This window comes from Ursus americanus, chromosome 16 (genome assembly GCF_024610735.1).
Source record: "Ursus americanus isolate L20-20 chromosome 16, mUrsAme1.1.p, whole genome shotgun sequence".
In the NCBI taxonomy this organism is placed as follows: domain Eukaryota; kingdom Metazoa; phylum Chordata; class Mammalia; order Carnivora; family Ursidae; genus Ursus; species Ursus americanus.
The window spans coordinates 49,428,915-49,456,443 of NC_142142.1; the positions used below are offsets into that span (position 1 = coordinate 49,428,915).

The 27,529-nt window shown below is 49.0% G+C and overlaps 2 protein-coding genes and 1 long non-coding RNA gene across 6 annotated transcripts; 1 reads left to right on the forward strand and 2 right to left on the reverse strand.

Annotated features, from left to right (window-relative positions):
• Nucleotides 1-183: 183 nt before the first annotated feature.
• Nucleotides 184-7,926, reverse strand: HMBS (hydroxymethylbilane synthase). Of its 4 annotated transcripts, none has more exons than XM_045797953.2 (14): nt 7,793-7,926; nt 5,372-5,425; nt 4,951-5,023; nt 4,524-4,573; nt 3,970-4,025; nt 3,527-3,604; nt 3,222-3,299; nt 3,034-3,109; nt 1,892-2,005; nt 1,600-1,638; nt 1,235-1,354; nt 941-994; nt 712-798; nt 184-614 (listed from the first exon to the last, which is right to left on the reverse strand). In XM_045797953.2, exons 1-14 carry the CDS (start codon nt 7,823-7,825, stop codon nt 441-443), a joined length of 1,086 nt encoding a protein of 361 aa, XP_045653909.1. In that variant the 5' UTR covers nt 7,826-7,926; the 3' UTR covers nt 184-440. The 4 variants fall into 4 exon arrangements, with proteins under 4 accessions (XP_045653909.1, XP_087724496.1, XP_045653910.1 ...); XM_087868370.1 differs by lacking the exon at nt 7,793-7,926 and adding an exon at nt 7,725-7,747; XM_045797954.2 differs by lacking the exon at nt 7,793-7,926 and adding an exon at nt 5,569-5,726.
• VPS11 (VPS11 core subunit of CORVET and HOPS complexes) lies at nt 7,792-27,455 on the reverse strand. The gene is made up of 17 exons (XM_087868369.1): nt 27,192-27,455; nt 18,996-19,663; nt 18,267-18,411; nt 18,034-18,169; nt 17,322-17,485; nt 16,269-16,516; nt 15,367-15,568; nt 14,833-14,984; nt 13,903-14,089; nt 13,134-13,280; nt 12,833-13,021; nt 12,565-12,726; nt 12,208-12,347; nt 11,920-12,122; nt 11,624-11,795; nt 10,265-10,487; nt 7,792-10,137 (listed from the first exon to the last, which is right to left on the reverse strand). The coding sequence occupies exons 2-17, from the start codon at nt 19,184-19,186 to the stop codon at nt 9,973-9,975; spliced, it is 2,826 nt and encodes a 941-aa protein (XP_087724495.1). The 5' UTR covers nt 19,187-19,663; nt 27,192-27,455; the 3' UTR covers nt 7,792-9,972.
• On the forward strand, nt 8,113-13,387 carry LOC148108807 (uncharacterized). Its single transcript, XR_015726996.1, has 2 exons — nt 8,113-8,798; nt 9,649-13,387. It is a non-coding gene; the product is annotated as an uncharacterized LOC148108807 (long non-coding RNA).
• Nucleotides 27,456-27,529: the final 74 nt, after the last annotated feature.

Genomic DNA, 27,529 nt, shown 5'->3' on the forward strand with positions numbered 1-27,529 from the left:
AAGTGCTAGGTTTCTCCCATCACTGCTCTTTCCTGGGAGATCATTTGTTGTTTGAAATGAGAACTGTGGCAGGAACAAAGAACATTCCAGGAGAACTTTGCACAGAGGTCCCGGCCTCTGAAGTAAAGAGTACAAGGCTTTGTGTCTGTCCTTATCTTTCCTGAAACCCCACCAAAAACAAAGTCCCCTTCAGAGCTGGTTTATTAGTTGAGTTGGTTACATTCAAAGGCTGTGGCTTGAACTTTTTCTTTAGAGATGAAACCCTCACCTACTGCAGAGGCAAGGCACTCCCCACAGCCCCAAGGAGAGGCAAGTCTCTGACCGGGCAGTTCAATCCGCTGGGGCAATCATTCCCCAGGCAGCAGTGAGGAGCGGGCACTAAGGGCTGGCAGGTGGGCACTGGACAATAGTGACCCTGGCACCTGTGCCCCACAGACCAGTTAGTGGGCATCGTTAAGCTGCCGTGCAACATCCAGTATGTTCTTGGCTCCTTTGTTCAGCAACAAACTGGCCAGGCTGATGCCCAGGTTCTCAGCAGCCAGCTGGGCTTCTCGTGGAATGTTCCGGGCAGTGATCCCCACCAGCTGGGGATCATCCTCGGGGCCATCTTCATGCTAGGTGAAGGAAGGAGGTGGGATCTGGTGAGCACGAAAGAGGAGGTCACAGGCAGATTTGTTTCTCACCCTCTCCCTCACCCTCCAGCTTTGGCACCTGGGCAGTGACACGGATGGTGGCCTGCATGGTCTCTTGCATGCTATCTGAGCCGTCTAGACTCCAGACTCCTCCAGTCAGGTACAGCTGGCAAAGAAAAGGGGTTACCTCAGCATATTCTGAGAGAACTGCTTAGAAATCCAGGCTCTTCTTGCGGGCAACTCGAGATGCACAGGAACACATCACAGTGCTCCCTTAAGTGCCTTCCCACCCATCTTCCCCTGCTTACCTGCCCATCCTTCATAGCCGTGTGCACTGCCACTGGCACACTGCAGCCTCCTTCCTGCAACGAGAAGTTCTCCCTGTGAACCAAGCACTCAACACCACCATGTGGCCAGAGCCCTCAGAGATACAGAGACCTCTGAAGACATAACTGAAACAGAGGCGGGGGCCCAGACCCGGGTCCTGTCCATGCATTCAAGAATGAGTTACCACTAAATAAAGAGCATTAATATGAGAAATCTCCCCCTCGACTATTCCCAGCTCAAGTCCCCACCCCCCACAGGTGGAATATGGACCCTACCAGGTGCCTCAGGAAGGCTCGCTCAGCAATGCAGCGAAGCAGAGTCTCAGGGTCGTGCAACACACCCACCAGATCCAGCATGTCCTGGTCCTTGGCTCGGACTTCCACGCCCAGGGCCCCCTGATGGAAAAACAGCCTAAGACATCAGGCCTAATCTTTCCCCAACCAATGGAGGTGAGGACGGGAACCAGCCCACCTCCACCTGCTCCCCAGGGTCCATTTTAGCCCAGAGGCCTCCCAAGGCCTGCCCCTCCCTAGAAATGTTTATGCCGGGAGAAGCAGATGCAGGTTATGAGACCAGCTTTTTGGCTGAGAATAAAAGAAAGGGCAGCACATCAACACGCGGTTTCCCTGGTCAAACATACCTGACCCACAGCATACATGCATTCCTCTGGCTGTAGGATCTGCAGGGGCGGAACAGTCAGTCAGAAGGGTGGAGATGGGGGTGCCTAAAAGCACACAGTAGCGAGAGGGGGCTTCCCTATCACACAGAAAGCCTAGGTAGGCAAAAGTAGGAGTCTGGCCTTTGATCCCCAATCTTCCCAGCCTGGGACCCATTTCCAGCTTGTACCGTTAGAGGCAGGGTGTTCAGAAAGAGAATGCAGACAGGAAAAGGAGGAAGGTTCACTGGGGACGGAGAACAGGGACGGCCCCTACCTGCCCCACCCGGTGCTGCCAGCCCATGCGCTGAAGGCCAGCAGCAGCCAGGATGATGGCGCTGAACTCCTGCAGCTCATCCAGCTTCCGCAGCCGCGTGTTGAGGTTTCCACGCTACGGAGAGACGCTAAGGACCACAAGCACTGGGCGGTCCGGGGCCTCACGCTGCTCCCCCTGCCTGAGTCTTTCTGGGTCTAACATCCCCCCTTTGGTCTCCTGCTTACCGATGACAGCTAACACTTCATTCCTCACATCTGATCGCTACACACCGGACACTGATCGAAAGTGCTCTCTCTACACGGACGCCTGGGTGGCTCAGCTAAGCGGCTGCCCTCAGCTCAGGTCATGATCCCAGGGTCCTGGGATCAAGCCCCGCAAGGGGCTCCCTGCTCAGCGGGGAGCCTGCTTCTCCCTCTGCCTGCCACTCCCCCTGCTTGTGCTCTCTCTGACAAATAAATAAAATCCTTAAAAAAAAAAAGTGCTTTACATACTCCTATTTAATTTCCACAACCTAGTGAGGTAGGTATTCTAATTAGTTCCATTTTACAGATGACGAAAATGATACAGAGAAGTTCAGGGAACTAACTTGCCCAAGATTACAAGACCTCTGAGAAGCATTCCCAGACCCCCAAGTCTGTGCTTATAGATGTTTCAGCTACAAGTTCCCAGGGAATTCCCTACTTTGTGCAGGGAGCACCTAACACATACTATTTTGAAACTTAGCTTTATAAAACATTTGATATGTTTAGAATATCAAAATACAGTAGAATATGAAATGAAAATGGAAGCACCCTCCATCTCCCCCACCCTTCCCAAGTAATCACTGTTTAATATCACTCTGTAATATCAATACCCGTTGGTCTCCAGAACAAAAACGTAAAATTCTGTAAGCAAGGACAATATTGGTCTTGCTCACCATTATCCCCAGTGCCAGGCACTGGTCTGGGGCTAAGAAAGTATGAAAGGATTATGAATGGATGGATGGGTGGTTGGATGAATAGGGCAGACACTGGAGGACCAGACATTCCATTGGCCCGTGTCCACTTCCTCTGGAAGCTTCCTTTCGCTCTTATGACTCCCTGGGCCCTCTGGACCCCAACTTCCTCCTTGGCTACTGCCCCCTTCCTCCTCAGAAAGGATACAATGCTCTTGAACTCCAGGTGTGGGAACTTTCTCTGCAGCTGGGCCGCTCTCCGCAGAGAGCTGGTTCCCACCACACTGTTCAGAGAGAGGATTTAAAATGAGATTTAACCCGAGATTTTCTCCTCCTCCTCCCAGCCCTCTACCTTCTGTGCATGTCCCACCACGGTGCCTATCCAGGCCCACTCACCTCTTCTCTGGCAAGGTTTCTAGGGTCTTCCCAACAAATTTTGGGTGAAAGACAACAGCATCATAGGGGTTCTCCCGCCTGGAGACAGAGGGAAAATCACAGAATAAGGAAGACATCTCAGTGCAGGTCACTTCCAGGCTCTTTCCAGAACCAATTAACTGGCAGGTTCTCAGTTTCCTGCCATGCCTGACACTCCTCAGGGCAGAGGAGATAGCCCTAGAGGCAGAGGGCAGAGTCCCAAAGGGAAAAGCAGAGGTTAACATGACGCCTCCCCCCTGCCCATGCCCGACTTGCACGGTTCTTACTTGCAGATGGCTCCAATGGTAAAGCCAGGAGGAAGCACGGTGGGCAAGTCCTTCAGGGAGTGAACAACCAGGTCCACTCTAGACAGACGGAAGAGGGAGGCAAGGAGAAGGGATCCCAGCAGCAGGCCCCCACCGTCCTCCACCTCTGTCCCCTTCTACTTCAGTGGCGTGCTTAGAGCAGACCAGAAGGCGGGCACATCCAAGACTCAGGACCCTGAGCCCCGCGCCCTCCCTTCTGTTCCCCTCCCCCCGCCAATCCTGCCCTCCAGGCAGCCAGATGGCTCAGAACCAGGACACTCTCCTTCTCTGAGGCCTGAGAAACCCACATATGAGCCTCCCTCTAGCATATCCAAGGGTTGAAGCCCCACAGTCTAGCTGATATCCAGGTCTGATGTGCACAGAGCTCCTAGCAAGAGACCGAGTGAGAACTGTCTTTCACTTACTCATTCTTCTCCAGCGCATGTTCCAGCTCCTTGGTAAACAGGCTCTTCTCTCCAATCTGTCAGTCAAGAAAGAGCCTCAGAGGGGCGCCTGGGTGGCTCAGTCCGTTAAGCGTCTGCCTTCGGCTCGGGTTGTGATCCCAGGATCCTGGGATCAAGCCCCATGTCGGGCTCCCTGCTCAGCGGAGAGCCTGCTTCTCCTTCTGCCCACCCCCCGTCTCTTTCAAATAAATAAATAAATAAATAAATAAATAAATAAATAAAATCTTTAAAAATAAAACATAAGGGGCGCCTGGGTGGCACAGTCGGTCATGCATCTGCCTTCTGCTCAGGTCATGATCTCAGGGTCCTGGGATCGAGCCACGCATCGGGCTCCCTGCTCAGCCTTTCCCTTATGCATGCTCTCTCTCTCACTGTCTCTCTCAAATAAATCAATAAAATCTTTAACAATAATAATAATAAAAATAAAAAAGAAAGAAAAAAGAAAGAGCCCTAAGTGAATCTCTTGGGGGAAGGAAGGAGGAGGGAGGGATAAAGGACTGGGGGGAATATGTTACCTTAGAGAGCGCAGTATCAAGAATCTTGTCCCCTGTGGTGGACATAGCAACTGAGGAGAGAACCAATCAGATGCTCACTGATCAGCATTTCCTGAGCCCAGCACTGTGCTAAGACTCCTAGTGGATACACAGGCACATATACCCCAATCCCTGCCCTCTGGGAATGTACTGAGCTAGCAGGAAGACTAGACGCACCGAGAAAAAGACCCAAAGCAGAAGATGGTAAATGCCAGGCTGGCCCAGCAAGTCAGAGCTGGAAGTATTCAGAGGAGGAAAGCGCCCTCCAAACTAAGACAGCCAAGAATTCTCAGAGGCAATGAGATGAAGCTTTGAGCCTAGGGAAAGCCAGAAAGGCTGTGTTTGCCCCCCGGGGTGGGGGCGGGAGGAATGGTTCCCATTAGCTTCCATTCCTGTCCAGAAAACTCACCAATTTCGAACCGGAGACCTGGATAGAAGGCTTTCAGCATCGCCACCACACTGTCTGTCTGTATGCGCGCCAGCTGGGGGCAACCATTCCGATTAGTCCTATCCTTCCCTGGCACTGCCCTGAGCTCACACCCTCAGAGGGCTAGGGACATACTGAAGGAACTGGAATGCAGAGAGGGGTTTGATAGCCCACCTAGGAAGGACAGGGGTCTGGTCTGGCAGCCCTCTGCACTCCAACAGCTTGCCCAGACTCTCTCTCCAGAATAGCAATATGCCACTCTTCACGGGATTTAACATCTGGCCACCCCATTTATCTCCCATTCCTGAGGTCCTGGGAACTAACCCTCTGGGCCCCCCAATTTGTAATGCCATGAGCACAGAACTCTTCCCACAAACTTCCTCTGCCTGGTAATTGTACTCACCTGGCTCTTTCGGGTACCCACACGAATCACTCTCATCTTTGGGCCGTTTTCTTCCTGCAGAAAAAAATCCTCAAGTCACAGTCCCCTCTGTGTTCCTCAATGCCTTGTCCAAGAACCAGAATCACTGGCTTGGAAGAAAAGAACCTCGGCCCGCTGAGCCTTGGTGTGGGGAAATACTCCAAGACTGGTCCCTTTACCTTCCTCAATACCTTCTGCCCTCCTCAAGGATCCAGAGAAACAGAGACCCAAGGGAAGCGATAGCAGGACCCGCTGTTGCTGTTGCTGTAATAACTGGACACTGAGCCCTGAGGCCCATCCTGGCTAAGGCTGTGGGAGTGCTGCACATAGGCAGGTGGGTAAAGAGATAAGGCCATCAGCCTGGCCACAGGGAGGGTGGGTCCTGCGGCAGACAGGGGCAGGGCAGCTGGGGCCACAAGAGAACGTGCGCTGAGTCACTGAGGACGAGTTCAGTATCCACAGTACAGCAGGCACTGGTGTTGCCACCTTGATGCCACCGGCTACCCCACAGCTGGCACACCACGGATCCCCTAATCCGGTTGGAACGCATACATGAAGGACTGGGGTCAACAAATCTTACGTAGAGTCCTGCTCAGCCTCTTGGCTTGCTGACCTTGAGCACATCGTCTCATCAGTACCTGTTCATCTATAAAATGAAGAGGTTTGGACTCCAGTATTTTCTGCCTCAGATGTTCTACGAGACTTAAAAGGCTAAGCTGTCTAACGTCCATTCACCTAGAGTGCTGCCTCTGGTCTCACCAACCAGAAATATCAGAACGTCGTTGACCAAGCTAGGAACTCAAAGGGGACACACCTCTTCCTCCTGCCGGGGCACATGGGCAAAGCTGTTCAGTGCCATGCAGGTAGAACTGTGTTCCTCGTTCTGAAGTCCTGTCTCTTTCTAGATCAGAGAGTAGCCACTGTACATAATGTCAACCTTCCCTATTCTGAGATCTTCACTCCATGGAGTTGTTTTGCGGGCAAGCCTCTGGGTCCTCTGTTGTTAGAGAACATGACAGCTGGCTGCTCCTGGACCCTAGTCTACTGCATTGCCATCAGCTCTCCCATAAATAAACCCTAGGGACCCCGAGCAAATTAGGCTAGGCCTGAAATGCTAAACATGGCCACTAAAATTCTGGGCCACTGGGAGCCCACAGACAGGAAACTGCTAGGTTCAAACAATCCCTTAATTGCATCAATTCTGCATGGCATGTTTTATTCCATTAAAAAAATATTTACTGAACATGTACGTGCTGGCACTATTGCTTTCAAGCTTCATGAAGACCCATCAGGTAGACAGGACAGGTATCTCCAGGACCATGTTACAGAAGCAACTAAGTGAAATGACTTGCCCAGAGTCACACAGCTAATAATGGGGGAAAAGCTGGAGCCAGAATCCAGATTTTTCTACTCCTAGTCCAGTGCTCAAGAATGTCTGCAAAGCAAAAAAATCCCTCTCCTCCCCAGCAGGCTGGACGTCTGGAGATAAGCAGCTGCCCCCGCTCTTTCTTATCTCAGGCTGGCAGTGGCCTCCACCGGCTGTAGTTTGCATCTACACAAGCCCAGAGCTCTGGCAGCGAGCTAGGGAGATGACTGAAGGGTAGCGCCCCACCCACAACAGTAACCCAAAGGTGTGTCTCAGCTGGGGACCTTGAGAGTAGGCTGGGGCTGGGTGACCGCTAAAAGGGAAAAAAGGGGGGCGCCTGGGTGGCTCAGTCGTTAAGCGTCTGCCTTCGGCTCAGGGCGTGATCCCAGAGTCCTGGGATCGAGCCCCACATCGGGGTCCTCCGCTGGGAGCCTGCTTCTTCCTCTCCCACTCCCCCTGCTTGTGTTCCCTCTCTCGCTGGCTGTCTCCCTCTCTGTTAAATAAATAAATAAATAAAAATCTTAAAAAATAAATAAATAAAAGGGGAAAAAGGGAGAAGGCGCACTTCCAAGATGTTTGTGTGCAGGTGGGGGGACTTGGGGGTACGCTCTCCTCTCAGGATCCAGAGTGGGACAGATTCCCGAGGTGGCCAATCCCGCCTTGGCCCTGTCACGTGTGAAAGGGTCCCGGGAATAGCACTTCGGCTGCTGGAGACGAACTTTCCTGGGCTTGGTCATTAACTCTAGGGCCGTGGATACCAGGCACGGCGGAACCCCACCCAGATCCCAGCAGGGATGGGGGTTTCGTTCTAGACAATCCCTCCACTTTTAACCCCGCCCCCACCGCTCACTCAGTTCCACTGTCCTTCCTAAGGGCAACACAGCTACTGGCCCTTTAAAAACTATTTCGACCAAAAAAAAAAAAATGACGGATAGTTGCTCCGACCAATAGACGGCGGAGGGTGGCAACCTGGAGCCAATCGTTGCGCCGCCAGTCCGGAACGCCGAAGTTGCGAGAGTCCCCGGCTCAGTACTCACCGCCGCCGCGGCCCCGTTGCCGTTACCAGACATGGCTGTGCTCCGGAGGTAGGTCCGGGGGGTGCCGCCGAGGTCCCCCGGGAGCCGGAGGGCCCGGCCAGCGGGCAGCGGGTGCACGCGGGTCGAGCTGCTCCTGCAGACTCAGACTCAGGGCCCTGCGTCACTTCCGGCACCCGCCCTTAGCGGGGAGGCCCAACCCTCGGGGCGGGAATTAGAACGATTGCGACAGAGACGACCTTACCCATCTGTTACCGCCCCTACTCCGCCGGGCTGGTAGGGACACTGGGTTCTCGTCCGCCCCAGTCTTCCTAGCTTGAGACCTGGGCCTACTAACTGTTCATTTCTTTTACATACACCTCGTTCTGAATCACGAGTACTGATGGTGACTAAGATCTGCTGGCCAGATTCACCCACAGAGCAAGCTCCGCAGCCCCCCGCCCCCGCCCCCACCCCCACCCAAAGGGATAGTCAAGCCAAAGTTAGCCCTGACCAAGAGGAAGAATATTGACCCTAAAACGCTGCGTTGGAAGTAAAGCGTCCTTGTGCCACGACCACGCCCCTTCGGCTGGATTCGACACCTCCAAATAAAGAGGATGCTCCAGAAAGTTGGCCAGTTTTCTACAGCTTTATTTCCTTAGCCGCACAAGCAATTAGTGCAGCTTGTGTGGTGCTTCCCTGGTTCCGTTAAAACGTAGCTCTGCTACAACCCTGAAGTAGGCAACATTCCTATTTTTTAATTAAGGAAACTGGTTCAGAGATCAAAGGTCATGCCTAAAGCCAAATAAGAAATGGGAGTGCCAACACATTATTAATGTTAGTGGGAAAGTGTTATTAGGAAGAGCACTTTATCCACTAGCGGTATTAATCACCATATATTGAGCACCCACGTCCTAACCACTATGGAAAGAACTGGACACCCGTTCACTCCTTCGGCCTTCCTAAGAGCTGTACAAGGAAGGTGTTCTCATTCCTGACGTACAGATGAAGAAACCGAGGCTCAGAGGAGGTAAGAGATGCCCTAAATCAAACCAGGATTCAAACTTGGGTCAGCTGACCCAGTATTATTTTTAGCCACGATAAATATAGTGACTCTACCTCTCCTAAATACTACCTAAAGCACAATGTCCGAGTTACTTTCTTGGGCTAAGCAACCCCATAGGAGCAATTTTCCTTTAAAAAATTTTTTTAAGTAGGCTCCATGCTGGGCTTGGAGCACAACGCGGGGCTTGAACTCACAATCCTGAGATCAAGATCTGAGCTGAAACCAAGAGTTGGACGCTTAACCAGCTGAGCCACTTAGGTGCCCCAGAGCAATTTTCTGACAGGCAGTGTAACCCAAATTATAGGCAGACACCTAGCAGCACAAACTTCAGCTGGCAACTTTGAAGAGGAGGGGAAAAAAATGTTTTAGGAAAGTCCCCTTTATCCTGCTTATCATCTGGTACTAAATCCAGCAAGACACCAACCTACCCATTCTGAAGGCAGGTCTAAACCCCAGGGTCCCCACCAGAGTCGGCCTCCTGCCTGAATACGTTGTTCAAATGAGAGCCATAGAGACCAGCTTGACTGCAGAGCAGGCACTGTTTTGGGGGCCTCAGTCCAGGCTGCTCTTGGAGCAGAAAGGTATTAGGCCCTTCGCAGAAGTTCTTCAGTAAATCGAAGTCTAGTAGGCACCACAGGCCCCACGCATTACTGGAATGAGGTCTTGTCAAGATGGTCTTCAAGGAACTGTGCAGGAAAGGAAGTGGAGTTCTACCAGAACAGAGGAAAAGTACATTTTGCACAGCTAAGAATCACCAGGAAGTCCCCAGAATAAACCCTTCAACCCCCAAACTATTATATTCTTTTATTTATAGACTCTGGGAGCAAGGACCCAAGCACAGCCTGGTGCTCTTGGAGAGAGAATAAAGCAGCTATTGTTCATACTCAGAGGTTGCTGAGGTGCCCTCCCCCGCTGGTCTGGAATGATCCACACTGCTCAAAAAGTCAACAGGAGGAATGGCGGGCTGGCCAAAGGAAGGAAGGAGAAAAAGAAAGTCCCCTTTACTCCTGAGGGCTATGGCATCAGATCAGGGTGGAGTCCTGGGCACGTCTGCCTGATTCCTACGCAACAGCCCTGCCTCCGTCCTCCGTGTCTCCACTGCTGCACCTCCACTCTCACACCTCTCCCCACAAGCTGCTTAAGTGCCCCTCCTGGAGTGCATGAGCAGGTCCCGCTGCAACCCAGCCTCCAGGCTTGCAGTCAGCCTGGCCGTGGGAGGGTCGGTCAGGAGAGTCAATTTGTTGAAAACACCTCGGCCAAAGTAGTCCGCAATCACAGAGAAGCTGTCGTTGGAGCACTTGAGCTGCAGGGGAAGAGGAGAGGAGAATCAGAACTGTGGGTCTCCTGTCCTCAGTGAGGAGGAGAGAAGCAGCTAATGCTCCTGTGATTTGCTCGGTGAATGGGGCAGTTACCCACGCACTCACACCCACCTGGTGTTGGAACTGATCGTGCAGATCACGTTTCTGTTCCTGGGCCCGGATCATATCCATGACCTTCCGGTTTTCAGGGAGGCAGGTGGGGCAGTCGGCATCACTTTCTGAGTAACTCTCAAAGCAGTGTTGGTGGAAGGAGTGGCCGCAGAGAAAGTGGACTGAGGGCAACTCCAAGGCACTGTTACAGATGCTGCACTTGGTCTTCTGGAAGATCTTCGGACTGCAGCAAGGGAGACCAGAAAGGAGTGGCCAAGAGTAAGGGCAGAGCCAAGAGCCAGGTGCAGAGAGAAGGTGGCTGGAGTCAAGGAGAGAGGTCCCTGGAAGGGACTGCAAGGTTCTGCCCTGGTCACCAACAGGGAGTCAAACGAGGACACCCGCCTTGGGCCTGCATGAGTCTCAGCACGCCCCCTGCAAGGCCAACTAATGCTTTCAGTTTTCACAACTGCCACTAAATTGTCCTTATCTTTGTTTTTTTACTTGAAGTATAGCTGACATAGGTCATGTTAGTTTCAGGTGTGCAACACTGTAACTGACGAGTCTGTATGTTATGCTGTGCCCACGAGTGTGGCTACCATCTGTCACCACACAGCACTATGACCACACCACTGACCCTGCTCCCTATGCTGCACCTTTCATCCCTGAGACTAAGTCCATACTTGGGAGCTTATCTGTCTTTCAGGTCTTTACTAAGATGTGACCCTTCCAGTGAGGCCTTTTCTGTCCACCTTACACAGAACATACACATGCTCTGCACCCCACTCCCCTTCCCAAACTCATTTTCTCCTTAGACCTCATCACCATCTAACATAATATTTTGCTTTCTAATGTATGTTTCTATCTCTACATTGTAAGCTCCATACAACAGGGCTTTTTGTCTGTGTTGTTAAGAATAGTCCTTGGGCCATAAAAGGGGCTCAGTAAATATTTGTGGGATGAAGAAACTTCTTCTCTAATAAATATTTTACAATGTTAAGAGCAGATTAAAACTTAAAAGTAGGAGATTAATATATAGTATAAATATTTCTGAATTATCCACTTCCTGTATTTTCTAAAGCAAAGTTTTTTACTTCTGAATGGCTTCCAACTACACCTTAGATATATGTTTAGGAAAAGTAATACATAGACTCCTACAGAAAGAAAAGTACCTGCCGCAATGTAACATTCCCCCAAGCCCGATAAAGAACGACCTATGAAATAAACCATTCTTTGGCAACTCCTCCGTTAAGACAGATCTTTAAGAATGAAATGTTGAACATGTTCCATCTAACCCTCTGCGAAAAGTATTTAGTGACACCTGGTGAAGACCAAGGTCATCCCCTGGACCTCCATACGTATCCAGTTGCCAATGCCAAGTACCTCGCCTTGAGCTCCTGGATCTCCTGGCGGATGCGGGTGGTCTCCTCTCGGTACCGCCGCACCCGGAGCTCGTCCTGCGCGATCTGCTGGCTCTGTTTCTGCAGTTTTTGGACCAGGTAATCACGGATGACAGACAGGGTGGCTGTGGAGTTGTGCGCCAGTGTCTGCACCACTGGTCCAGAAGGAAAGGAGACAATGAAGCAAGCCGCACCCCCTGGATGGAATGGAAGAGCCCCCGCCCCAGAGCTGTCGGCGGCCCGCACGCCCTCACCCCCCTACCCCGGCCTCTCAAGTACCTAGTAGGGGTGGCATGAGGTTCTTGTTCTCAATGTGCTTCAGCACAGCCGCCACGTACTCCTTGCAGTCCTCCTCCTTCCGGGCAAAGTAGCTGAGCGCCTGCTCCCACAGGGAAGGCTCCTGCTCCCCGTGGCGCTCGCACACGGCCACCACCTGCCGGTACTGCTCGTGCTGCATGTGGTAGTGCATGATCTGCTGGAACCTGGGGCCGGGGCAGGGCACACCTCAGCGGCTGCCCCCGGAAATCTGGATCCTTCCCCCTTCCCAGAAGTTTCCCCACATCTTACAGCTTCCCCTGTTCGTAGAGGTAAAGGACCCCATCCTGGAAGTCGTGCATCTGGCAGAGGACCAGGGCCTTGTCAAAGACGTCGCAAAAGCGGCCGCTCTTCAGCAGGGAGATGGCCTCTGCATGAAGCTTCTCTTTGACCTGGGGAAGGAGGAGAGAGCTGCTGGCCAGTAGGGCAAAATCACAGGGTCTCTTGGGACGAGGCAAATCAACTACCTCTTCAACCGCCTCTTCATGGGGGACCACTTAGCCCCCAGGGGTGACGTGTTACTGGTCTAAAGAAAGCGGCAAAAGGCAACCACAGAAGGTGGAAGAACGGTCTTTCCCCCAGTACCGCCCCAGCTTTGCCAGGCCTCACCTGTGGATCTTTCTCGTGGGCCCAGTTCTGCAGTCGCAGCTCCAGCAGCGTGTCATAGATGCCCTGCGGTGAGTCGGGCTGGACTTCACTCATGTGTTCCAGGAAAGCTTTCAACTCTCGAGGGTTGTTAGCGAAGATGGGGATGAACTCCTCCGAGTTGGCCTGGGATGGGGAGGGGGGAGGGAGGAGGCCGAGTGAATGGGCGTGGTACCCTTGAGGCCCCTGAGATGATCCCTTTGTCCAAAAGCCATTCTCCCTGAGGTCTCACCCTGCAGCCTGGAGCCTCCCGATCGCCTCTGCCTTCGAGGCTAGGCTGGTAGTCCGTACAGAGTCCTTTCAGCAGCTGGGTCGTCTGCTCTGGTATATGGTGCATGAGGATCTTGCCATAGCGTTTCATGTTGCTCTCAGCTTGCTCAAAAGGCAGCTTGCCGATATACCGTAGGGCTTCCTGATAATTCTGTGCGGAAGTAAAGGGCAGAGGAAGGCTGTGCTCCTGCATCACCTACCAGGACGCACTCTCATCATTCCGAGAATGTCCTAAAAAAAGAACAGGTCTCTGTCTCACTTACCTTGATGTCCTCTAGCTGGATCTTTAAGTACCATTCGTGATGTGCATGGTTCTCAGCCAAATAGAGGGCATGGGAGTAGTAGCCAGCCTGCCGGAGGACTTTGATGGCTGTCTCCACATCAAAGTGGACTTCACTCTCGCTCTTTGTCTGCCAGGGAAACATTAGACAAAATCATTCACAGAAATGGGGTTGGGGAAGGGAGAAGAACAATGCATCTGAATCTAAGAGCAGATTCTTCTTCCTTTTTTTTTTTTTTAAAGTAAGCTCTAGACCTAACGTGGGGCTTGAACTCATGACCCAGAGATCAAGAGTCACATGCTCTGCTGACTGAGCTAGCCAGGCGCCCCCAGATTCTTAAGGTAACAATAAAGTCAAGGCCAGGATGGTGGGGGACCAAAAAAAAATAGTAAAGTAAATAAAGTCCATGGTTTTAGAACATTATGTTCTCTTGCTTCTCAGAAAGTTTCTAAGAGCCAAAGTCTTCCTCTGCCCCTACTATTTCAGGGACTCCTCTGGGGACCCAGGGGTCTCCCAGTGTTAATTCCCTGAGCTTACACACTATGGGAAGTTCAAGGATCATAAAACAAGAGGGGAGATGGGATAGAACTAGCAGGAAAGGCTGTTCCTCTTCCTAGTTTATAGACCAGAGGGGTCCTGGTCCCCAAATAAGGTCAGCTCTTTCCTACATCTGTGGAAGGGCAAGGCCTGGTGGAGTCACCTCGTGCTCAGTGGGACCCTCAGGGCATCTCCCACTACCACCACCCTGCACCTTGATGAACTCCTCTAGCTTCGAGCTGTCCTTGAGCTTGGTATAGCAGTTGAGCAGCAGGGTGGTGTGGTCGGCATTGGCCAGGGACTGCCGGTGCAGGGTCTGCAGGTAGGCGGTCAGGTTGTGGATGCGCTGGGCATCGAGAAACTTGCGGATCACATAGGACGGCTCCAGCTTTCCAATGGTTCTGGAGAGACACGTGCATCAGACAGTATCTGCATCAGTGTACTTCTCAAACTTTCACGTGCAGAGGAATCACTTGCAGATCTTCTTAAAATGTAAATTCTGTGTCGGGAGATCTGGGGTGAGGCCTGAGAGTCTATTTCTAACAAAGACCCAGACAATATCAATGCTACTGGACTGTGGACCACATGAGAAGCAAGGCTCCAGAGCACTGATTCTTAAAGTTGGCTGAAAACAGGAATTCTATAGAGGTACGGAAAGGAACTAGACAGGTTGCCACAACCCCTTACTAACGCAAAGAATTCCAACAATTAGTACGAAGGGAAGAAACTGTGGAAGCCAAGAGATGAATACCCTTTCTCTTAAAAGAATCAGATCAAAATGAAATTTTTTTTTTTTTAAACTAAGCTGTATGCCCAACATGGGGCTTGAACTCACAATCCTGAGATCAAGAGTTGAATGCTCTACCAACTGAGCCACCTGGCCGCCCCCAAAATAAATATTAACAAAGGCCAGGCTGAAGTTTAAAACAAGTAAAAACAAGAGGGACTCATCAGCTCAATTGTATCTTGGTCATGTAATATTTAACCCTTTGCAATTGAGTGTACTGTCTTCTCACTACAGCCATCACAGTTCCTCCAGAAAGAAAGGGTGGTTCCTGGTGGAGTCTGTTCCCCTCACCGAAGCCCGGGTGTTAGCCTATCTGGCTGCATGCAGAGCTATATCCTAAAGCGCCCCAAGACTGACCGGATATACTGCTGAACAGCCCCATCATGGTTGCCCTTGCTGTAGAGATGGTCCCCATACTGCATGAAGATCTGGGCCAACCCATCACTGTCCAGATGCTGGCTCTTGGCCAGGTTAATGGCCATCTCAAATAGGTTCTTCTTAAACAGCATCTGGAGGGGGAGAGATTAGAAAATTGGTAGAAGCCACCCAGAGAAGACACCTTCCCAGAATGCACCACAACACACAAGCCAGACGATCCTGGAGTTCTGATCTGCCTAGATCCCAGATGGGAAGACCTCTCAGATACCCCCAAGACCAACATCACCTTACCTTGCAAGGCTCTTGGCAGACAGAGTGGACTCAGTCTCCCAGCCATTATCTTCCTCTAAGACCTCATTCCAGGCCATTTACCTTGTAATTCTACCCTAAAGGATCTGGGTAAGGCTGTACCCCAAAGGGAAGGAAACACCCTGGCCAAGGTGACTTGGGGAGCCTGTTCCTACAGCTGCATCTAGGTGGCTGTGGCCAGCTCTGGGAACCTGGTGGCCTTGCCTCCAGTTTGGTCTGCGTGTCCTTCTCCTGCAGTGCGTGGACCCGCCCATCCCGCGTCAGCACGTACAGGGAGCCCCACTCAGCAAGCACGTCCACTACATCCTCAAAGACGGCGCTATAGGCTATGAACTTGTTGCACAGGTCATAGATGTTGAGGATCTGCTTGTCGGAGCTCTGCGAGTCCTGACTGGTAAACTCCGACCTGTGAGGAAAAGAAAAAGCCCCAGAAATTTGTACTACCTCTGTCTCAGCAACCCCTTACATCACAACTTCGGTACTGCCCGTTCCACCCCAAACAAACCACCCTTTGGCCCCTCTACCAGCATATCCCATAAGTCCAGCGTTGCAATGGCAGTTGTAGGAAAAGATCTTACCCTTCAGGATCCTATGATTAACATTAAGCAATAGATTAAAAAATTAAGAACGTCCAAACGCTCATTCGTTTAACATAATTAGCACCTGGTCAATAGGAGACGCTACACTTAGAACTGAGTGAAAACTAACCTTGACAGGGATCACTTCCCGTAGGCGGAAGACCCTGCCGCCCCTTCAGGTGGCTCAGAATAAAAATGCTGTGTTCTGCACTCCCAGCCCTTCCCAACTTCTCTCCTACTCGTTTCCTTGTTCCTACACCCAATTTATTTTGACGGAAGAGTAAAAAAAACAAAAAGCGGTCCCAAATTCCCTGGAACATTCTAGCGCACCAGAGCTGCTTAGCGAACGTCTAGGGCAAAAATACATTTTTCAGTAAAAACGTTACAACTGAATCTAGGTGTGAGTATAATCTACATAAAACCAAAGTAGGAGATTGACAAGATCCATGTATTAGGATTTTAAAATCACATGAATTCTGAGGAACAAAGATAGCCCTACTCCCTTTCCCTTCTCCCTGGAGTCCTTACTTGGGCGAAATCTTCCGGTCACGGGAGACAATGACAAGGTAGCCTCTAAACCAGTGAGCGATGAGTTTATGGCCCTCAAAGGCAAAGCAGGGCCCACGTTCATCAGGCTGGTACAAATAGACACATTCATCCCCGGCCACTATGAACTGCAGGTCCTGTGAAGGGTCGCTTAGGGCTGAGCAGTGCAGGCCACAACCATGGGTGTCCAACTCCACACGAGGGTAGTCCTTTCCAGAAACTATATAGGACTGCGAGAAGAAAGGGGTTAACAGGCTCCCTTTCAGAAGGGGGCATCTAAACCTTCCCAAAGGTATTCCCATCTCCACACTGGCTCTCTTTTTAACTTGTAGCACCCGAAGACTTTCCCTGACTGCTTGCTTTGTCCATTAACCACCACCCATCTATTAAATATATAAGCTGGGGGGGTGCGGCACCTGGGTGGCTCAGTCAGTTGAGCGTCTGCCTTTGGCTCACGTCACAATTCCAGGGTCCTGGGATTGAGCCCCCATGTCATGCTCCCTGCTCTGTGGGGAGCCTGCTTCTCCCTCTCCCTCTGCCCCTTCCACCCCACTTATGCTTCATGCATGGGCGTGCGCATTCTCTCTCAAATAAATAAAATCTTAAAAAATATATATAGATAGATATAAAAGCAGACAGCACATTTTCTTCCTCTGTGTGTACTATCTAGTGATAGTACCTACTAACGGAATCCTGCCACCCTAAGAAATACAATAATTTTGAACTGTTTTACCAAAAGACTATTCCTGAGAGTAGGCTGTTAGAAATGAGAAGAGTACCAGGAACCAGCAAAATAAAGCAACTTGTCCAATATCACTTAACAAGTTAGGAAAAAAATTCAAGTCTTTAACTATAAGCCCTAATTCTGACTCTTCTTCATCTCTTAAGTGAAAAGATAAAATATTAAGCAGGGCAAATGACTCAAGGCTACACGAGGAAAAATTTAAGAATCCTACCTCTCTCGTCAGTTCCTTACCCTAGGCCCCTGGACAATGGGCAATGGAGAACCCTTTCCTGCCTGCGCCTAACGCATACCTGAACGTTCTCGGTTGTCACAACAAACAAATGAGTGGTTTTTCCCGCTTGGCGAAAGGCCAGCCCAGTTACAGGATAGTTGCCCTTGTGCAGGATCTGGGTCTTGCTGTGCCGGTCCCGGGTGATGTCTCCTTTGTTCAGTGTAACACTGCCATCTGTGAAACCTGTAGGAGAACAGGAAACAGCACTTCATTGAGGCTGAAAAGATCAGGAAGCACAGAAGGGGAGGGGCGCCTGGGTGGCACAGCGGTTAGGCGTCTGCCTTCGGCTCAGGGCGTGATCCCGGTGTTATGGGATCGAGCCCCACATCGGGCTCCTCTGCTATGAGCCTGCTTCTTCCTCTCCCACTCCCCCTGCCTGTGTTCCTTCTCTCGCTGGCTATCTCTATCTCTGTCAAATAAATAAATAAAATCTTTAAAAAAAAAAAAAAAAAAAGGAAGCACAGAAGGGGAAAAAGACCATTTGAGGCACTTGTTGGAAGTGACAAACTTTCTCCTCATCCCCAACTTTTCCAATGGTTAACATAAAAATCGGTTCTCACAGACTCTTTTTCAAAGAACAAAACAATACTTTCCCACTCCAAACTTTAATATCTCAAAGGCCTGAGGTTCAGTACCAACTGATCTCATTAAAACGACGACAAGCTGCAGAAGCAACTCTGAAAAAAAAATCTATAAAGAATCTCAGAGTGTTAGCTTTGCCTTCTGCTTACCGATGGCCATAAAGTTGAGATTTTCATGGACAGTCAAACAAGACACAACAGTCGGCTCTGTTCCTGGGATGGCAGGGAAGATTCGGGTGCAGAGTGGATTGCCACCATCTCTCTTCTCCAGGTTCCAGATCTTCACCTGTGAACAGACCTCAGATGTGTGAATGCTAGTCCCCATTCCTCCAACAACCGTTCCTAGTCTTCTGGTCCTTTCCCACTTCCTTTCTAGGACTCACCAGGGGGTTGATGCCTTCTTCATCTTCACCAACAGATGCCAAAATATTGTGCTGCTTCAGTTGGTACAGGTGTGTCACCCGCAGTTTGTAGGCTTGGAAGCCTGTCAGCTGTAGGGAGCGAGGCAAGAACCAGATTTGGCCTTCCATATGTGCAGAATAGTCAAGGAGCCTCCTTTCCAAGGAGAGAGACTTATATTTAGACCAGAACCCAGATAACTACTAACATACATTCAGCTCTTTAAAACTTTCGACGATTTTCCCACATATCATCTCCAGAAAGTCCCCATCTTTGAAAGAGTGAAAAAGAAGGCCAGAGTTTAGTAGCAATACTATGAAGAACGAAGCAGCAAACTCTTGGTCTCATTTATCTCCTTGCCCACAATTTGGGCAGGGGAGAAAATGACACCTTGCACATTCATCTTGTAAAGGCTACTTGCATCCACTGTTTTGACTGATCTTAAAAGTAACCCTGCCAAGTTGATATTTCATACCCCTTTCACAGATAAGTAAACTGAATCCCAGAGAGGTTAAATGACTTGCCCAGGACTGCTCAGTTGGCAACAAATTAGAGAATGCACTTCCTTCTTTCTTCCCTCAAGCCACAGAAGGAGCACTAGGTGCCCATCTAAAGGAAAGTGGCACGCAGCACGAACCCCTCTGCCCGACAGATGCCATCCCAGCTGGATCTCTTCAGGGATCCGGGAGGGAACAGACAGCTCCAGAGGAAGGATATCTCCAAAGACTAGGCTCCCTCGGCCCGAGTCGCAGACAGTGATGCCGGGAGGGAGGCAAAGGAACTTGGAAGCAGCGGGTCCTGAGGCAGGTGCAGCCGCGGGAGCAGCCCCATCATTGCCTAGCGGCTCCTTCACCAGCTCCTTGTCGAAGAAAACGAAGCGCCGCCACTGCAGGTAGGCCGCCATTTTGGCCGAAGGTCCCCGCCTCTGGGAGAGAGGTCATGTGAGAGAAGCGCTGGATCACGTGACGGGACAGGTTCCTGGAGCCTGACTGCACATGCGCCCTGAAGTCCGGTGACAGCTTCCCCAGGGCGGTGGGCGGGGCCGCGTGAGGTAGGCTTCCCAGCCGGTAACTCGCTCCGCGGTGTGTCAATTTGCTGGCTCTGTGCATGCACTGGCTAAAATGCTTCTGAAGTGCTGGACCCTCCACCTCTTTGAGCATCAGCTTCCAACCTTATTAAATGCATGGGCAATGAGGGATCAAGATGAGGAATTATCAGGGCGACCAGGTGACTCGGTTGGTTAAACATACGACTGTTGATTTCCGCCCAGGTCTTGGGATAGAGCCCCGCCTGGGGTTCTGAGCTCTGCGCAGTCAGCTTGAGATTCTCTCTCTCTCTTCTTCTGCCCCTTCCGCTGCACGCTCTCTCGAATAAATAAAATCTTAAGGAAAAAAAAAAAAAGATGAGGAATGTTATGCGCCTTGTGAATTGTAACCCATTGTGCTTAAGTGCATTACGTCCCGAGCTGTTTGAGACATAAATGAATGAAGGTATATGAAACTTTTTTCAGCTGTAGGAGTGGAGAAATAAGAAGTTTGGTATCTGCCACCGGATACAGATTGCGAACCACAGTCAGGGTCTTACATTCGTGTTTGTGTTCCTCTGTCCCAGTGTGAGGCATGAAGTAGGCACATAGAATATGGTTCTTTACGAAGCTAGGAAATACTCATGGTGTGGGAACTCTCAGGAACGTGGGCTTTCTTTCCCTTTCTATAGTGGGAGGCTATGGGACATAAGCCGAACACAGGGAGAATGCCTGGAAGGGGCAGCTCTGAGAGCTAAGTGATTTAACAAGTGGCAAGTGTCTAAGATATTCCATGGCCACCCACCATTTCCATCTCTGGCTAAACCAACTGTTCGCATGGAAAACTGTAGGTGTACGGTTTGTGTCACAAGGAGCTATGTACAGGAGTGACAGTCATTTTGAGATAATATGGACATGTGAAAAAGTGACCATGTGGTTGGTATTTGTGGAGTTTGTTTTGCACCCCTCTCCCCCACAGCTTTTTATTTCCAGAACATTTTACTCTTTATTCCCACCAGCTGGAGTTCCCAGAGAGCGGGGGCTGTGTTTTATTTACCAGGAACCAGTCCTAACAGAGCTGATAGATATTCCATGTTTGGTTGAAGGAATGAATGTGGCTGATTTTCCTCTTACCCCATCCTCTCCACAATCGGGTTGACAGAAAAGGTAGTGCGCATTTGGCAAAGAGCTAAGTGAGAGAAAGAAACTGTCTAGTCACCAGCAGGCACATGGATTTCCTGACTTCCGGCTCAGATTTCTTTCCTCTGTCACAGTTTCAGGATCTGACCCCATGGGCGGAAGCACAAATGGGGAGTAGACCGGAGCCACTTTCACCTGCTGAGTATATTTTGTACCATTCATTAACATTTTTGCATAGTGTGTATATGTCATTTGTTAAGACTATGAATAATATATGTTAAAAGAAGCAATGTGAGAGGTGCCCGACTGGCTCGGTAGAGCATGCGATTCTTGATCTTGGGGTCATCAGTTCAAGCCGACGTTGGGCACAGAGCTTACATTAAAAAAAAAAAAAAAAGCAGCAACGTGAGGAGGGTGAAGGGTGAGTGAAACAGGTAAAGGGGATTGTTTTTTTTTTCAAGATTTTATTTTTATTTAGAGAGAGACAGAGAGCACTCAAGCAGGGGGAGGAGCAGGGGGAGAGGGAGAGAGAGAGTCCCAAGAAGACTCTGGGCTGAGCACAGAGCCCCACGTGGGGCTCCATCCCCTGAGATCGTGACCTGAGCCAAAATTAAGAGTCGGACACTCAACTGACTGAGCCACCCAGGTGCCCCGGGTAAAGGGGATTAAAAGGTATGTATACAATAAATAAGACAGGGATGTAATGTACAACATAGGGAATGTAGTCAATAATATTGTAAAAACTTTGTATGGCAACAGCTGGTTAACTAGATTTACGTGGTGACCATCTTGAATGTATATAAATATCAAACTGATAGGTTGTACACCTGAAACTAACACAATGTTGTATATCAGTCATTTTTCAATAAAATAAAGAAGTAATCTGAAAGCAGAGATGTGAACAGCAGAGTGCATCTTTGTTGTTGACTTGGGTGCTCCCCTACTGTCCAATGGCAGAGGCCCAGAGTCTTCCTATGATACCAGAACCTGGTAAGGCCTCTGTCCATTTGGTCTTCTTCTTCTTCGTTTTTTAAGATTTTATTTATTTATTTATTTATTTATTTATTTATTTATTTATTTATTTGACAGAGAGAGAGAGAGAGAGCACAAGCAGGGGGAGCAGCAGAGGGAGAAGCAGGCTCCTGCTGAGCAGAGAGCCCGACTGGGGCTCGATCCCCCGACCCTGGGATCATGACCTGAGCTGCAGGCAGACGCTTAACCGACTGAGCCACCAGGTGCCCCTCCATTTGGTCTTCTTATTGATGAGGGTACAAAGGCAGGGATTAGCAACCCACTGCACCTCGTCAGACTGCCTTCCTTCCTTTCCTCCTTTTGACAAACATGTATCATGTACTCACTGTTCCTGCAATTGTACTAAATGCCCAGAATATAAATATGAACAAGACATGATTCTTGCCCTTTAGAGAACTCAACCACCACCACGGGAGACAGACATAGAAAGGACTGACAGAGGCGCCTGGGTGGCTCAATCAGTTAAGTGTCTGCCTTCAGCTCAGGCTGTGATCCGGGGGTCCTGGGATCGAGCCCCCAGTAGAGTTGGGCTCTCTGCTCAGTGGAGAGTCTGCTTCCCCCTCTCCCTCTGCCTGCTGCTCCCTCTGCTTATGCTGTCAAATACATAAAATCTTAAAAAAAAAAAAAGACTGACGGTAACCAGTCCTTAATTTTATATAATGAATTATACCTAACAGAGTGCTTTTCGCCTTTTATGGACTTCTCATAGCAACCATTTGCAGAAGTATCATTATCTCTGATGAGAAACGGAGTCTCTAAGAGGTTCAAGTGACTCTTCCTGGGCGAGCACATCAAAGTTCTTCAGTTCCCTAACCTTTAATTAGATGCTTTTCTGAAGTGTGAAACTGGGCTATACTTGTCAGAACATACACCAGGATTTGTCTTTTTGTTATACTTGTCTGAATCCAGGAACTTCAATATAGTGAGGAAGATAAGCAGGCAAACTGCACAGGAAATGATGTACTAATTCAGTTATAGTTCTACATACGGAGAACTTGAGTTCTGAAGGGATTAAAGATAAAGAAGCAATTCAAGTCTTCAGCTTGAAATTAAAGAGATCACAATTCAGAATTAAGGATTGCCTAGCCATGGCCTCTTTTCGCCTTCAGCAAACTGCTGTCCGTGAAGTACAGAACAGTCATATCCACTGGAGCAAAACAGGAACACTTCGTGTTCTGGCTGCAAGCTTTTATTTTCTAGCAGTCCGTTTTGCTTTTTCTCATCTGGCTCTTGGGGTAGAAACGATTTTCCAGACTACTGAAAGGTCTGGGTTTTTCTCTTAGCCTCCAAAAGGGCTAGCACAAGTTTCCACTTCAGCAACAGGAAGGTCAATCTAAAACAAACTCAGAAAGACACCTGGGGGGGCTCAGTTGGTTGGGCGTCTGCCTTTGGCTTGGGTCATGATCCTGGGGTCCTGGGATCGAGTCCTGCATGAGGCTCTCTCCTGAATGAGGAGCCTACTTCTCTCTCTGCCTGCCACTCCCCCTGCTTGTGCTCTTTCTCTCTCCCTCTAATAAATAAATAAATAAATAAATAAATAAATAAATAAATAAATAAATAAACTCTTAAAAATAAACTCAGAGGTCTCCCCATACAGGAGAGCCCAGCTTCTCAAGCTACAGTGAAACAGGAGGAAGCAATTAGCTGAATATTGATTGTAAAAATCTGGCCCACAAAAGAGAAAGGAAATTCCCCATGAACTTGGCAAAGCACTTAACCAAGGTTTTAACACCACAGTAGTGCCCATTTTTAGGTTGTATTTTTCCCAACCAAGATCAAAAACAAGTAGTTAACTAATGTCTATTTGGTGCTTAGGACGTCGCGAGCGCAGTGCTAAGCACTTCACCCCCTCCCCCACACCAGCCCTGTAAAGCCTGTACCAGCATGTCGCTTTTTATGCCCTAGAAACTGAGGGCAGGAAAGCTAAACAACTTGCCTATAGAATCACACAGGTAGGAAGTGGTGTTTACCAGCAAATCCAGGTCTGTCCAACTCTAAAGCCCCATATTCTGAGTGCTCAATTTAATTTTTTTTTTGAGAAGTCATTTCTGTAAGCTTGTTCATAATTCTGCATGATATTCTATGTGGTCATGAAATCACAGAATTCAAGAACATTAAAAGTCTTGCTTTCTCTTGACACATAATCATCCCCATCTCAATGCAAACTGTGAAATGTTCCCAATCCTTTGTCTCCTCATCCACTCCCCCCATCCTATTCAAATTCATAGTATCAGGACTGTAGAAACGCATCAGTATTCTTAATAGTGTCTAAGGATACAGGGACTGTCATTCACTGCTGTTGGGAGCACATAGGATACATATTTCTGGAGGACACCTTGGCAGAATGTATCAAATGCGTAAAGAGGAATTAAGCCTGCATAACCACTTCTAGGAATTTATCCTAAGTAGATGATAAGGGGTAGATCTGCATAAAGATTTGTCAATAAAAGTGTCTACTGCAATTTTATAGCAGCAGAAAAAAAGGAAACAACCTAATTGTCAAATATGAATCTTGGTAAATACATTATTGCAGTTCTTCATGCTGCAATTCTACAGAGATAGCCACTGAAAGTCCTGTAGAGAAAAAATGACATAGGAAAATGTTCTCAAAAAATTAAATGAAAAATTAACAAAATATTATCTCCATTAAAGTTTAAAGTGTATCTATGGATATACAACATGATGCTAAAAGTGTTTAATTTAGAAAATTCAATTGTGGGTGGTTTTTGTTTTATTTTTTGTTTTTCCTATGTTCTTCCAGTTTTCTTTGGTAACCATATTTTTGTAATTCTAAAACCACTGGTGAGGAAGTAGAAAAAAACTCATCTGGTGCAGCTTCTCCTGCTGAAAGTGAGTTTTCCCCTGCTTAAGGGTTCCAGCAAAATCAAACCCTCTAGTCTTTTTTATTTTCTTTTTTGAGAGAGAGATAGAGCATTCGTGGGGAGGAGGAGGGGATAGGAGGGTGGTGCAGAGGGAGAGAGAGAATCTCAAACAGGCTCCATGCTGAGCTCAGAGCCTGATGCAGGGCTTGATCTCACGACCTTGAGATCATGACCTGAACCAAAATTAAAAGTCGGAAACCTAACCAACTGTGCCACCCAGGCGCCCCAAACCCACTAGTCTTTTGTGCACATACAAAATATTTTTACAATTTTTACTGAAGTATAACATATATGGAAAAGCATACATACTGTGGCCCATTAAATTTTCACAAAGCCATTGCAACCAACTGCAAACAGAACACTGCCAGCACCCCAAGAAACCTGTTATGCCCTCTTCTAAACACTACTACCCCACAAAGTAAGCACCATCTCCACTTCTATCACCATAACTGAGTTTTGCCTGGTTTTGAACTTTATAAAGTGAAATCATAAAGGATGTACTCTTTGGCTTCTGACTTTTTTCACCCAGTATTATCTTTGTGGGATTCATTTAAGCTGCAGAATATAATAGACCATTTCTTTTCATTTCCGTATGGAATTTATATTGTGTGAATTCAGCACAATTTCTTCACCCATCCAACTATTGATGGGTATTTGGGTGATATTCAATTTGGGGCCATTATGAATGAAGCTGCTGGAAACAGTCTCTTGGTGAATATACGTGAAACATTTGTTACATGTAAACCCAAGGGGGGGTTGCTGGGTGACAACTAATTTTTAAAATTCTCCTGAACCGATATATTTGCCCTGATCCACATTGCCCTCAGCACATGACATACTTGCATGGGTTATAATGTATGTATATGCCTTTTCTAATGTGTTCATTTTACTCTTCTGTAAGTTTGGCACATGTCCTGCAAGATGGCAACTTGTGGGTTTCTGTTCAGTGTAGGGGAAGGGATGTAGTCCTCGAATGTTACTAACAAGTTATTCCTAACAAGAACTAGTGAATTCAGCTGCCTTGGTCAATCTGAATCAGGTGGTTTACCTTAAAATGTTGATTTACAACATGTTCTTGTGATACACTAGTCTCCTCTCTGGTCAGAGAACAAAACAGGTGACTCCCCAGAGCACTCGCACCTGCTGCACCTCCCAAGGGGATAGATACCCAGGTTTCGCTGCGGCAAACCTGTGCTCCCACCAAGGATACTCTGGGGATGGGAGCTCAGGAACAGGGTACACTGACCTTCTTACTGCCCCAATTGGCAGCCATTCAGTAGGTTTTTAATAAGTGCACTGAAACCATAAACGTATTCGTTTCACAACAGACTGACTTTTCCAAAAGCAAGGACACGATCATCCCCATCTGTGGAATCCCACACCTAGTGCTGTACTTATATATGACAGAGGCCCAATAAATGTTAAAAACGCATAGTGTTTGAAATGGATGGAAAGAGGGGCGCCTGGGTGGCTCAGTCAGTTAAGAGTCTACCTTTGGCTCACGTCATGATTCCGGAGTCCTGGGATGGAGCCCCACATCGGACTCCCTGCTCAGTGGGGAGTCTGCTTGTCCCTCTCCCTCCTCCCTCCCCCCTCCTCGCTTGTGCTCTCTCTCTCAAATCCATTTTTTACAAAATTAAAAAAAAAAAAAAAGAAAGAAATGGATGGAAAGAATCTACCTTCCCAGACAGCTACCCAAAAGTAGAGTCAGTCATACAGAAACAAAATCTTTCTCTGTGGAATTGAAATGACAACATTTTTGTCCATCACTGCAGCTAAACCACCCCCATGCTATGGAGCGTTCTACAGCAGTAAACAATGAAGGGAATCTTCATACACTGACATGGAAAATGCTCCATGATTTGTTCTTAGTTACAAAAAAGAAGAAAAAAAGCAAGTTGCAAACAGTCTAATTATGTAACACTTTATCATTTAGCAAAAAGCAAAACCTACATGTTTCAAGACACGTATGTACGTGAATGCACAGGAAGAGGCCGGGAGGTTACACATCACACTGATAATAGCAGAGAGCTCCAGAGACGAGGCTGAGGACGGTATCAAAGGAATTCATTTCTCCTTGTTTCTACCAAGGTCTCCATATGAAGCCTGAACAATCCACAAACTGAAGAAAAATCGACTTCTCCTTGGTACTGCCAGTAGGTTTATCTTCTAAGCACAGATACCTGACTACTCTGTCTCCCCAAGTATCATGAAAAATGTAGGGAAAGAACAGATTAAATAAGAGTTCCTTAAACAAGCCCTGGCAGTTACAGCCAGGGCCTTCAAGGGAGACTTCTGTAAAAGGAGGCCTGGAGTCGATTTCGGGAGAGGGAGGAAACAGGAGACCCATTTTCCTCATTTAAGAAATGGGAGCTCATGTCAATAAAACGGGGGGAGGGGACGCTTTCCAAGGACTGTGAACATTTCCATGGGGCTGTAAAAATACAGAGAAAGGAGGGAGTAGCGCCAAATACCTGTCCGATATTTGGCCAAATACCTCTGTACAAATACAGAGTCAGGAAAAGGGAAGATATACAAGATTTAATGGAATGAAAACATGAGGCGGTGCATTTATGCTCAATTACTGCCTCACAAAAGTATCTTTTGTGTACAGCGCTTTGCATATGGAATATTCTGTCTCATACAATTGGAGCTTAGAGTAAGGAGTCCAGGCCAAATTCTGCCGCTGATAACAAGTGTTATCTCCGTCCCACTAGCGAACCTCTCTTTTGGTGGCTTTAGTGTCATCGGTGAAACGGGGCGGGGTGGACTAAGCCTGTAGCGCAGCCATTCTGATTTCTATCCAAAGCTTCGGGCAGTTCAATACCAACCAGCAAGCGAGCGCCTCTTCCGCGTAGCTGCGGAGGGGATGCGGGTCATTCCCACTCTTCAGCCGGGGCTCCCCAGGTGACCGGAGGAAAGGGGGCCGAGTGCGGGGCTGTCCGTGCGCCCACTCGCACCGGCCTCGAGCCACTCCCGACGCCGGCGGTCGGGCATCCAGCGCCGAGGCCGGGAAGGTCCCGGAGCGTACCGGGGCGGGCGCTGGGCCCCGTGACGTGGTCCAATCCCCGGCCCGCGTCGGCGGTTTTCCCCCAACTGGCGGACTGGCCCCTCGGCGGCCTCCGGGGCCCGAGCCGGCAACGGAGGAGGGGGCGGGCCTAGGACGTGG